The sequence below is a fragment of the Heloderma suspectum genome, chromosome 4 (genome assembly GCF_057233095.1).
Source record: "Heloderma suspectum isolate Gila_16-S chromosome 4, 16-S_ref, whole genome shotgun sequence".
NCBI classification, from domain to species: Eukaryota; Metazoa; Chordata; class Lepidosauria; order Squamata; family Helodermatidae; genus Heloderma; species Heloderma suspectum.
The window spans coordinates 105739065-105752124 of record NC_139461.1 but is presented as its reverse complement, the minus strand read 5'-3'; the positions used below and the strand labels follow the sequence as shown (position 1 = coordinate 105752124).

The following is a 13060-nucleotide window of genomic DNA, read 5'->3' as shown; positions in this document are numbered from 1 at the left end:
ACTAAGGCTGCATGACTTACCTGGCAATAAATCTTACTGAGCTCAGTGCATAGGTTCACTGTTAATGTACTGTATGTCAGGTTAAAAGTGATATGGTACACATGTAACTATAAGTTGGTCTTTTAAAAAGTAAATGCTTGTAAGGAATCCCAGAAAAATTGGGGAAGGCAAAATTATATGTTTCTCTGTTTTCTTCAAGCCCTAAATGATGGCCTTGGAGAAATGTGATGCCCACCAAAGACAATGCTCATGGTCCCCTACTTCCCTGACATATTTGTCCCACCAATTTAACCATCAGTCCTAGTGTTTCTGAGGCCACCACTGAAAATCTATCAAAATGACTTGCTAGACAGATGACGAGCTAATTCAGTAACTCTTTCAATATTAATAAACACAATATAATCTAGAATATATATATATATATATATATATATATATATATAAGCATACGTGTTAGTAAATCAGCTCTTTATTAGAATTTGAGTTGCATGTTTGTTTTGTTGGACTATAGAAATGGCTAAATAGTATGAAATGGGACCAAAAAATTGGTTCAGTGGGTGCTTCCAGACAGAGGCTCCTAGTGCCAACAATCCAGGGCACTGTGCAGCAATTCCATCTGTTTTTCCTTAATGGCTTTGCCACGGTAAGGAAAAAGATGGAAGAAACCGTGGGAAAACATGGGAGGGCTACAAATGGAAGATGATGCCTGTCAAATTCTGTGGATGAGGCTTGATAGAAGCCTTGTCTGGAGGCACCCAATATTTCTGTGGTGCTTTGTTTCCTGAGGATAAAGGAATAATATGCTACAAAGAACAAACTCTGAAAATAATCAGATACTATCTTGAAGGGTATGCCTTGGGCACACTATTGCTATTCAGGGGAATAATGTTTATATATTGTGGACATTTCTAAATAGATGATAGACATAAGGAGAGCCCTGATAGATCAGACTAGAGGCCTATCTAGTCCAGCATCTGGTTTCCCACAGTGGCCAATCAAAAGCAGAGCATGAGGACAATAACTTTCTTCTGCTCTTGTTCCCCAGCAACTGGTGTTCAGAGACATGCTGCCTGTGATCCTGGAGGTAGCATATGGCCATCATGACTACTAGCCATTGATAGCCTTAGGGCACAATCCTATGCATGTTAAGACACACACAAAAATTCTACAGCTCCCAGCATTCTCCAGCCAACCATGCTGGCTAGGGCATGCTGGGTATTGTAGGCCTTTTTTCTGACTAAACATGCATAGGATTGTACTTTTATCCTCCTTGAATTTGTATACAGTACCTCCGCCAACTCCCTGCAATAGTCTGTGGATAGTATGTGGCCTGCCAGGGAGTGAAAAGCCGTGTCAAATGTTACGTTAGTATCGGGAGGGTACAGTACTGAAAATGCACAGCATATATATTAATGATGTTGGTTGGCCTAACTACCTGCTGACAATTAGATCACTGGAGTTACTTACCCATTGTAGAGATGGACTAACAGCAGTGAAAACTAAGAACTCTACAACAGACCTTCACAGCCAATGATGTAAGCAACCAAATTCTCAGTAACTTGCGTGGGTGATATGAGAAAGGAGAAGCACAGTCTCCTGAGTAGGTGGTTTTGAAAACAGAGTGGGTGGTATTGGATTAACATTTGTTTTTAAAAGGAGAAGTGAGTACTATAGAACCTTTTTTTTAGACTTACCCAAACATGAGCAGGGTTGGAGTAGAGGAGTTAAGGGCTTTAAAGATCTAAACTACAATTGGGAGAGGGGGTTTCACTCACTGATATAATCATCTGAATACTTTATGGCACTCTGTCTTGCTTCATACATTAGGCAATAATCAAAAGATTTTTTTCTGTATACAATTCCAGGAATCTATTCCAATTGATAGATTACATTAGCTGGGCATTTTTTAAGCATGGGAGTTAGCATGGAGATTCTCTAAAAAATATCATTTCTGTTCCCTAAACCAACCCTAGATGGCAACAGCACTCTGTATACTCTTGTCATAATAAATAAAACCTGTATTCTAAAAGCTGGAGCTGTGAAACTAATAGAGCATTTCAGGAAAACACGGTCCGCAATTCCAGGGGATGATTAGCTGCAATTCCAGAAGCTTTTGTTGGATTTCAGTGGACTCTGATAGTTTACAAAGGTTGTCAAAAAAGATCGTATTTCACATTCCTGTAGTTCCCCCACATTTAGGCATGCAGAGGATCAGAGCTTGTGATTAGTGCATGGCATTATTCAAATTATATATATGGTAAGAAGTGAAATAAATGGCACACTTGGATCTGTGGTTCTTCCAGCCCTGAAGACTTAACATATGAGACTTTTAAATTTTAGTTAATATTTAGAAGCTGTCATGACCCAAAAGGCCAGCAGTGACACAGATGCTGAGAACCAGGCCCCTAGCCAGACTAAAGTTGGGTGGTGGTGGAGGGGCAACAAAAAAGTAGGGGCAGATCATCTGGCTTGCAGGCCTCTTAAAGACAAAATTGTAAACTGTTTTTAATTGTTTGTAAAATATATATATATATATATTAGGGGTGAGAAAATGTAGGGGGGCAGGTCCCCCTAGCTCACCCCTGGCTACAGTCTGCTCTGAACCCGAGATATCTGAGATGCCAACTCCCCCTGAGTCTGAGTTTCCTGCACTTTGACCAGGGACTGCAGCCCCCGAGCCCAGGGGCCGATCTACATTGCGCCTGCCATCGCAATGAAGTCGGTGCACTCTCGGGTTAAATGCACTCTCATTAAAACGTGATTATCCACACGCACCCTCTTTCCCCATTCCAGTACCTCCTCGAATGCGCAAGCAGGGTTCACACTCTGGCACCATGCTATTTTCCTGCTTTCAAGGAAGGCTGCTGTCATTGGAGGAGCAGCAACTTTTCCTGTTTCAGCCAATACCCCACGCACCGTCCCTCTCTTCCTCTATCCCTGTGTATGTGTAGGGATGGCGCGAGCATCTGGTTGGGGCTCGAAGCCCGGTGAGAAGTTGCTACTCCGCCTCCCCCATCGGACACCAGTTCCCTCAGCAAGAAGAGGGGAAGAAGGCAACGCCTCTCATTCTCCCCCCATCATTGCTACAGCGGCAGTGGTACAGGAGAGGCTGGTTGTTTTCCACAAGTTTTCCTGGTGTTAGGGGAGACGACCACCTTGTCCCATGCTGCCACCACTGTAGCAGGTGGGGGTGGAGGGAAGAAACAGGCACCTATCTTCTTCTCCCCCCCCCACCTGCTGGAGGCCAGGGCGAGAGGCTAGGGGGTGTCTGCCAAGGCTCTTTTCCTCGCGCCAGCCCTTGACAGCTGGCACAAGGAAGAGGGGCAGCTGCTACTGATGGGCTAGCATAGCTTCCTCACCACTAGAAATTTTATCACCAACCAGCAGAGGGCTGAATGTGCACGTGCTTGTCTGATCTCGGAAGCGCAGCAGGGTCAGCCCTGGTCAGTACTTGAATGGGACCGCCTGGGAATCAGGCTTCCTGCATTGAGCAGGGGGTTGTTCTATCCCTTCAAATGACACTAAGTTTTACCTCCTTCTATCCCCTTTTTTGGCTTAAAAAAAAAAAATTAAGGCATTATCTTCAAATAAGCAAAGAATTTTTTCTTCAAAAAAAAAATCGTAGCTTCTCTAGCCTGATTGCTCCGCAAACTTGCCTGGGCAAGCCTAAGCAAGCAGAAATGTTTTCACAGCCCCATCCATGCTCGCTGCAGGGAAAGAAAAACACAACCATATCCAGGCAGACAGTCCTCAGTGTCCACAGACTAACATCGATAAAAATGTCCATGGACAATTTTAACGTCATCTCATGAGCAGCGGACATTTTTATTGAAGTTAGTCCATGAATAGTGATGACTGTCTGCCTGGATATGTGTGTGTGTTTCTTTCCATGCTGCAAGCATGGAGGAGACTATGAAAAAAAATTATGCTTGCATGGGCTTGCCCGGGCAAGTGTGTGGAGCAATCGGGCTGGAGAAGCTACGATTCTTTGTGAAAGTGAAAGAAAATACCTTTGTTCACTTATGCATTTGTACTATTCTGCTATATCACAATGCCACCTGCAGGTTATGTAGTGGGAAAGCAGGAACGGAAATGCACTTCGTGTGATGCTAGGATCCCAATCCTAAAACAAAACCAATATAGATGCACTACATTAACAGCCTTGTGTACAAAAGCCCTAAATAAAATATCTGAATTTTCAGGAGTGTGTATGTAAAAGTATAGAAAAATGGCTGCTACTTTTTGGACAGGAGCAGGGAATCTCTTGCTCTCTGGATTTTGTTGGACTACAAGTCCCATCAGCTCCAGCCACCATGGCCAATGGTCAGGAATTATGGGGACTAGATGTAGTCAAACAACATCCAGAGGGCCAGAAGTTTCCCCAACCCTTTTTTAGGGCGTATGTAAGCCTTTGCTACTCTGAAAATATAGGGTAGAGGGGCCTGGGAGAAGGGAAACAGAAGGTGCAGTAGTAAAAGGGAACTATTATAATATATTAAATTATTTTCTAACTATTCTCTCATTCACGGGGGGGGGTCTCCATGAGCAATTTATTCGGAGCCAGCTGTGTGGTGATGTCATGATTTCCTTAGCCCCCACTTCACTTCAATGCCCAAACATACACAGACAAGAGGCTTCAGTCTACAGCTTTTTTAATCCATTACTTCACCAGGTCATACAGATGCAAATTCCCAGAGAAACTCTCAGTCTACAAGGAATGCCTTCAGGGGATCTAAATGGAATTTACGAGAGTTGCTGGCTGTTTGAAGGGGGAAGCGGTCTTGCTAGCCTAACTTAAGGGGGAGAGGTCCCTCTCTTCTCTTGAGGCCTCTAAGTGCAGCTTCTCACGCAAGGCCAATCGGGTAGACTGTCTAAGTTCCGCCTCTGCCTTCTCTCTCTTTGCTCTGCATCTGCGTGTGGCATCTATTAGGTCAACCTCCTGTTCACTGCCTCTTACGGGTGGGGTGGGGTGAGGAGGGATCCTCAAGCTCAGCCATCTGTACATTTGTAACCTGAGAAGCAGGCCTACTCATATCTGGACTAGCCTGGGAAAACACCTCCCCCATGTCTGATGGTTCTTTTTCAGAATCTGAACTGCTATCCCACTCCCTGCACTCAGAAAGACCCCTGACAGGTGAGATTGTTAGGGATACATGATGTCGTGGCCATCCATCCACCACTCTGGAGCTTATCACAGAAAAACCCGGATTTCCTGAGACTGCTTAAAGCCCAGTTCCTTTCCTTAAGTTGGGTTCTCCACAGTATAATTGTTGTGTGCCCCAACCCCCACATTTACCTCGGGTATGCTAACCCTGCCCAGGGGTGTGCTTTTCACTGTGACCTCAGTCAAGGGGTGTTTCCTGTCCCTGAGTTTCCCAGCATAAACCAATTGGTGTCTACTCAGAAGTAACTCCCATTGTGTTATGAGGCTTGTTCCCCCCTCCCGCCCCAATGATCATGGTACATGATGTATGCCGCTCTCCACAGCAAGCGTGGTTTTTCACACTGTAAAATCCATTTTTTTGCAAACTCATTTTCTGATGGATTTTCCCCTCACGGCAGCTTCAGCATGGTTTGGGAGTCTGAACTGCTTTCAGTGCAGGCTGTGGGGAACAGCACTGATTGGTGGAAAGGAAAGTTGATTCATGAAAGAGTGGACACAAGGAGAGGAGTGGGCAAAGCATGTCTACTTAGAAGTAACTCAATCTCTTCAATTGTACTTTACCGAGTACAAGTGGAGAGAGGGGTCGGGAGAATCCCTTTGCTGGGTCTTTTTAAAATGTCTGTACAAGTAAATGTGCATGTAAGTTTAATGAGCTTAAAGGCTGATCTCTCAAGTGACCCTTACTCCCACTGAGAAAGGGTAGGCATAAGGGGAGGTGTTGGCAAAACATGTCTACTTGTAAGTAACTCATTCTCCTCCATTGCACTTCGTTGAGCATGTGAGCGGGGAGAGGGGTGGGGAGTAAGCCTGTTGGTTTAAACCTCCGCTCTTGTGGAAGAGCAAAGGTACGAAGGACTGTAATGATTTTAAAAACTGATTGCCCCCAAAGAAGCCCTCTTCAGGCCGAGAAAGGGTGGACACAAGGGGGGATGTTGGCTAAACTTGTCTATTCAGAAGTAACTCATTCTCCTCCATTGCACTTTATTGAGCACATGACTGAGGTGCCGGGCGGAGAGCAAGCATCCGCTCATTCGCTGTCCTACACCTATGCAGTTGATAATGTTCAGTTCTACTTGCTGGACTCCGCCTACGCAACCCCCGACTAATGCCATTTCAGGTGCTGTTTGCCCTGTGAAAGCAGGATTTAAAAAAAAATTGTATACACAGCTTTACTGGCTATATTTGCACGGGGAGAAGCAAACCTGATTTCACTAAAATCTGGATTTAAACGGAATTGCCTCAGAAAGCGTGTGTGTGTAGATGGGCCCTGGAGTTCATCTATTGCAGCTACTGGTTATTGTTCTCTTCCCACTTGACATGTGAGGACATACGTAGCAGGAAAGGTTTGCTACTAAAAATGAACGCTTTTTGTAACAAATCTTGCTCCTACCACCATTGAACAATTATAGCTTTTTGTATGAGCGAAGAAAAAGAAGGCACATTCTAACTCTCTTAGACAGCAACCAGAATTGGTCCAGCTAGCTTTCAAATCTTAATAAAGCACAAATTATACAAATAACAAAAGAGATATATAAACCTTTGGCTCTAGACAATGATAACTTTAGCTCCATGATGAGATAAACTGCAGCTTGCAGTTTCCTCATACATCATTCTCACTTTCTGTGTCAATTAACTTTCCCCCGTTTCTTCTGTTTAAACGTTATCTTTAAAGTAATGCAGTACCTAGACATAATCACAGTCCAGCAAAAGAGTTGGGCAGACGTAAGCAACCTTCTACATGGGCTGCCAACCTCTGGATAGACATCCCAATGCCATTTGAGCCCTATCGAGCTGGCTGGCTGGCTGAGTCTTTTGAGTGGTGAATAGACATAAGATGTATATCTGGGGGCAGGCCACCAGGTGCTTTGTATGACTAATTGATCACAATTAGATCTGGATTGGGGCCACTGGTTATTTTACAACCAGACAATTTATAGGAGAATATACTAAATTTCCACATTAATTTTTCTATCACATTTAGATGTAAAAAAAACCCCCACAATTCTTTCAACTATCAACTATAATTCGTCCCTCTCTTTAAAAAAAATAAACTAAGGTTGGTTACACTCTGGAAAGGTATTCAGCATAAATAAATCTTTGAACAGCCTCCTTTGGGTCTGACAGAAGCTAGAGAGGAAATTATTTTCATTTCTATTTTATCTTGATGGTTAATATAGGGTGATACCTAATGTTGATAATCCGCTAATGCAGAGAAACGTTCTTCTTTTTCCCTGCAGCCCTTCTGTTGTTGTTGTTCAGTCATTCAGTCGTGTCCGACTCTTCGTGACCCCATGGACCATAGCACGCCAGGCCTTCCTGTCCTGCACTCTCTCCCGGAGCATGCTCAAGTCCATATTCATTGCATCAGTGATGCTATCTAGCCATCTCATCCTCTGCCGTCCCCTTCTCATTTTGCCCTCAGTCTTTCCCAGCATCAAGGTCTTTTCCAGAGAGTTTTCTCTTCGCATTAGGTGGCCAAAATATTTGAGCTTCAGCTTCAGTATCTGTCCTTCCAATGAGCACTCAGGGTTGATTTCCTTTAGGATGGACTGATTTGACCTCCTGGCAGTCCAGGGGACTCGTAAGAGTCTTCTCCAGCACCACAGTTCGAAAGCATCAATTCTTCGGCGCTCAGCCTTCCTTATAGTCCAGCTCTCACAGTCACAGCCATACATTACTACTGGGAAAACCATAGCTTTGATTAGACGGACCTTTGTCAGCAAGGTGATGTCTCTGCTTCTTACTATGCTGTCTAGGTTTGCCATAGCTTTCCTCCCAAGGAGCAAGCGTCTTTTAATTTCATGGCTACAGTCACCGTCTGCGGTGATCTTGGAGCCCAAGAAAATACAATCTGTCACTGCTTCCATTTCTTCCCCTTCCATATGCCAGGAAGTGATGGGGCCAGATGCCATGATCTTCGTTTTTTTAATGTTGAGTTTCAAACCAGCTTTTGCACTCTCCTCTTTCACCCTCAACAAGAGGCTCTTTAGATCCTCTTTGCTTTCTGCCATTAGGGAGGTATCGTCTGCATATCGGAGGTTGTTGATAATTCTCCCGGCAATCTTAATTCCGACCTGTGATTCATGCAACCTGGCGTTTCTCATGATGTACTCTGCATATAAGTTAAATAAGCAGGGCGACAATATGCAGCCTTGTCGTACTCCTTTCCCAATTTTGAACCACTTGGTTGTTCCATGTCTGGTTCTTACTGTTGCTTCTTGACCCTCGTACAGGTTTCTCAGGAGACAGGTAAGGTGGTCTGGTACCCCCATCTCTTTAAGAATTTTGCCACAGTTTGTTGTGATCCACACAATCAAAGGCTTTAGCATAGTCAATGAAGCAGAAATAGACGTTTTTCTGGAATTCTCTTGCTTTCTCCATGATCCAGCGAAAGTTGGCAATTTGATCTCTAGTTCCTCTGCCTCTTCGAAACCCAGCTGGTACTTCCGATAGTTCTTGGTTCGCATACTGCTGAAGCCTAGCTTGTAGGATTTTGAGCATAACCTTGCTGGCATGTGAAATGAGCGCAATTGTGCGGTAATTTGAACACTCTTTGGCGTTGCCCTTCTTTGGAATTGGAATGTAAACTGACCTTTTCCAGTCTTGTGGTCACTGTTCAGTGTTCCAAATTTGTTGGCATATTGAGTGCAGCACTTTAACAACATCGGCTTTTAAGATTTTAAATAGCTCAGCTGGAATACTGTCCTCTCTGCTAGCTTTGTTGTTAGTAATGCTTCCTAAGGCCCCCTTGACTTCACTCTCGAGGATGTCCGGCTCAAGTTCAGTGAGCACACTATCATGGCTATCAAGGACATTAAGATCTTTCCTGTATAGTTCTTCTGTGTATTCCACCTCTTCTTAATCTCATCTGCTTCTGTTAGGTCCCTGCCTTCTTTGTCTTTTATCATGCCCGTCTTTGCACAAAACGTTCCCTTGAGATCTCCGATTTTCTTGAAGAGATCTCTAGTCTTTCCCATTCTGTTGTTTTCTTCGATTTCTTTGCATTGTTCATTTAAGAAGGCCTTCTTGTCTCTCCTTGCTATTCTCTGGAACTCTGCATTCTGTGGATATATCTTCCCCTTTCTCCCTTGCTTTTCACTTCCCTTCTTTCCTCAGCTACTTGTAAAGCTTCATCAGACAGCCACTTGGCTTTCTTGCATTTCTTTTTCTTTGGGATGGATTTAGTTGCTGCCTCCTGAACAATGTTACGGACCTCTGTCCATAGTTCCTCAGCCACTCTGTCTATCAGATCTAATCCCTTAAATCTATTCCTCACCTCCACTGTATATTCATAAGGAATATGATTTAGGTCATACCTGAATGGTTCAGTGGTTTTCCCTACGTTCTTCAATTTCAGCCGAAATTTGCAAGAAGCAGCTCATGATCTGAGCCACAGTCAGCTCCAGGTCTTGTTTTTACTGACTGTATAGAGCTTCTCCATCTTTGTCTGCAAAGGACATAATCAATCTGGTTTCGATACTGACCATCTGGTGATCTCCATGTGTAGAGTCGCCTCTTGTGCCCCTTCAAATCTGCTCCAGAGAGTCCCTCAAATCTCCTGAGCAGATTTGGGGTGGGCAGGGGGCTGGAGAATAAATTCCACTGGTGGATGCCATTCCATTGGCGGAAGATGCTAGTTGGATACCACCAATTAAGCCAAATTATACTATTCTATCCTAATATAAATTTGAAAATGCTTAACAAAATAAACTCCACACCCCTTGAATATCAGAATCGTATCTGATGCCATTCCTTGCTCGCTAATAATTCACAGTTTGGGTAATGGATAGTTCGGGGAGTATGAACCAGTCTGAGGTAAATACATCCCAAACAGGAGAAGGGGAGTTTGAACTTGCTGTACTACCCAATTTGTGGCCTTCCCTGAGGCAAGGAAAGAGGCTTCTTTGCATTTCCCACGTCTGCAGTGCAAATGTAAAACTTACATTGGCTAAAATGTACATTCCATTTTAAATGTCTTTCTTCCGCTTCTTCTTAAGAACATTCACATGTGCGCACACAAATAGTGCAAGAGAGACCCAACGGCACTTCTAGTGTCCTGTGTGTGTGGGGAAATGCTTTTAGAGAGCAATCCTATGGCCACTAGACACTATCTAGAGGGCCATAGGATGTGCTCATTTCTGGGAACCGACCTCAGAGCCTGCGCTCTGAGGTTGGTTCCTGGAAAACCGACCTCCACCATCGTCCTTGCTGCCTCGGAGGCAGCGCTGAGAAGCCCCATCCTCTGCACTCAGAAGAGTAGTGCAGATAGGGATGTCAGAGAATTCCGCCACGGATCTCAGTGAGGCCGAATGCCAGTGCATTCGGCCCCCCGAAATCTGTGCCGGAATGGCCTGCCCCCCCTGCCCCCCCGGATCCCTGACTTACCTAGGGCGGATCTTCCAGGCGGCGGAGGCAGCAGCAGCAGCTGCAGCGGCTGGTCTTCCAACTGGCTGCCGCCACCGCCATTTGCCTTGTAAAAAAAACAAAAACAAAAAACGACGTGATAGGCTACGTAAAGATTTACGTAGCCTATCATGGCTGGGTTTAAAAACAAAAACAAAAACGACATGATAGGCTACGTAAAGATTTATGTAGCCTATCATGGCTGGGTTAAAAAAAAAAAATACCACGTACGCAAATGGCAGCGGCTACAGCCACCGCCATTTGCATTCCTTATTTTTGGCCGTCTTAATCTACGCAAATATTTACGTAGACTATGATGGCAAAAATAAAGGGGAACGCAAATAGCGTAGCGGGCGCTATTTGCGTCCCTTTTTGCATCCCTTTTTGCGCCCGCTACGCTATTTGCGTTCCCCTTTATTTTTGTCGTCACAGTCTACGTAAATATTTACGTAGATTAAGACGGCCAAAAATAAGGAACGCAAATGGCGGCGGCCATAGCCGCCGCCATTTGCATACGTGGTTTTTTTTGTTTTTCGTTTTCCAGAGCCCTCCGCGGCCGGAAATCCGGCTGCAGGCGGCTCTGGGCTGGGCTGGGCCTGGCCGGCTGCTCTGCGGAGCTGCTGCGGAGCACAGCCGGCTGTGGAGGATTCCGGGGGGGAGGAACGGATTGCCTCCCCCCCCGTCGAGGATTCCGGGGGGAGGGATGGAACGCCTCCCCCCCACCATCAACATAATCCGCGGAAAGGTAAGTGACTTTCGTACATCCCTAAGTGCAGAGTGACTGAAAAGGGATGTTCTGGGGGGGGCGTTCCAGGGAGGGGAGAGCAGAGCTGCACATATGACACATCCTGTGTGTCGTACGGCAGCTCCCTCTCCTGGTTGCCCCCCCCCACTGCTAGACAGCCATTTTTGGCTACCTAGAGAAAAATAGCAAGGCAGGAGCGGCGTGGAGGGAACGATTCCCCCAGTCGCCTCTGAGGTCGGAGGCGGCTGCCTATCTAGTTAGGATTGCGCCCTTAATCATACAGACTCCCAAACTGCCTTTCCATTCAGAAAATCTAGCCAAACAGAGTCTTCCGCTGGCAGTTCAACCCACTATTCTTAAAAAAAAAAAAAAGACAGTTGCTCCAACCTCTATGCAAATTTATGCAAATAAACTGCCTTCAGAGTTCAGACGTCACCTCTTTGAACAGATGTCATGTCTGTGCCATAGATAAACATAAACAGACTCACATGGTGTATCTGTCTGTACATCTTCCTGATGTATCAGTATTTCTGTAGATAGACAGTCTTATGACCAGGGTCAGCCAGAGACATTTTGCTGCCTGAGGCAAGCAGGATGGTGCCTCCCCGTTCCGCATATAAAAGCCAACTGGATTGGCAGTTGGATCTGGGTTCTAGTCCCACTTGGCCATGAAACTCATTGGGTGACTGGGCCAGACACTGACTCTCAACCTAACCTACCTCACAGGATATTTGTGAGGTTAAAATGGAGAAGAGGAGGATTATGTACACTGCTTTGGGCTCCTTGGAGGAAAGGCAGTATATAAATGTAACAAACAAACAAATAAATAATATAGAATTGTCAGATCCTCATTAAAGAGGTACTAACTTACCCACAATATTCCTCCCACTGTGTGGGCAGACAGCTATAGAGATGAAACGTGTACTTGTATGAGAAGCATGCATGTCTGCTGGAAGACTCTCCTCTGCTTTCTCCTCCCAAGATTACTCTGTATAGCTGTAATATATTATAAAGGGGCAACTTCACATTACTGCAGTTCACATTGCCAAGACACCTGACAACAGTGTGTCTCCCTGTAGAAGCTTTCTTGCCATCAATGCACTGCTTAAAAAGCTTTGTACTGTTTTGTTTGTTATGCTTTTAATACATGTAGTATATACATTTGATTCCCTTGTATGGATTGTAGTAATTTGTCTTCCTTTCCCTTTTTACCATTTTCTGGAGTGGGGGGAATACTTTTCCTCCTTTTTGTGGTCATTTGGTTCTGCCAGCTCAGCCTTTGTGTTCTTAATCTCCAGCCACCACATAAGTACATAATGCAGCCCCCCCCCATGGCCCCTTTCCAAGATGGTTGAGGAAGAAGCAAAAGCAGCAGAAGAAGAAAGTTTAAGCAAAGTTAAATCTGGATGATCAGTCCAGTTATTCATATCAACCTCATAGCCAGTTTCCAACATTCCATGATGCGCTAGTATGTTGGAGGGAACAATCCTATGGCCAATAGACACTGCCTATAGAGCCATAGGATTTTTCAGTTTCTGGGAACTGAGGTCAGAGCCAGGGCTCTGAACACGATTCCAAGAAACTGTGCTCCCCATCCGCTCCCCACCCCCTCATAGCCAGCGTGGTTCTGTCTGCGCCGGCTATGTCTCCGCACTCAAAAATGGAGCGTGGAGATGGGGGAAAGGGGGCAATCCTAGGGGTGAGGAGGGGAGGGGACTGTGGAAGCTGCTTTACACAGCTTCCTATGT

General features: G+C 45.1%; 1 protein-coding gene across 10 annotated transcripts in view; it reads right to left on the bottom strand.

The window, feature by feature from the left end:
- Positions 1-13060, bottom strand: part of CD83 (CD83 molecule) — a 40492-nt gene that overhangs the window by 23625 nt on the left and 3807 nt on the right. For 6 of the 10 annotated variants that reach the window (XM_084850201.1, XM_084850210.1, XM_084850206.1 and 3 more), the window contains exon 2: positions 12184-12308. In XM_084850201.1, coding sequence (XP_084706327.1) covers positions 12184-12256 — 73 coding nt within the window. In that variant the 5' untranslated portion in view covers positions 12257-12308. Of the gene's footprint in view, positions 1-9480; positions 9612-12183; positions 12309-13060 lie in introns of all 10 variants that reach the window. The other 4 variants (XM_084850207.1, XM_084850205.1, XM_084850208.1 and 1 more) reach the window with 1 other exon arrangement.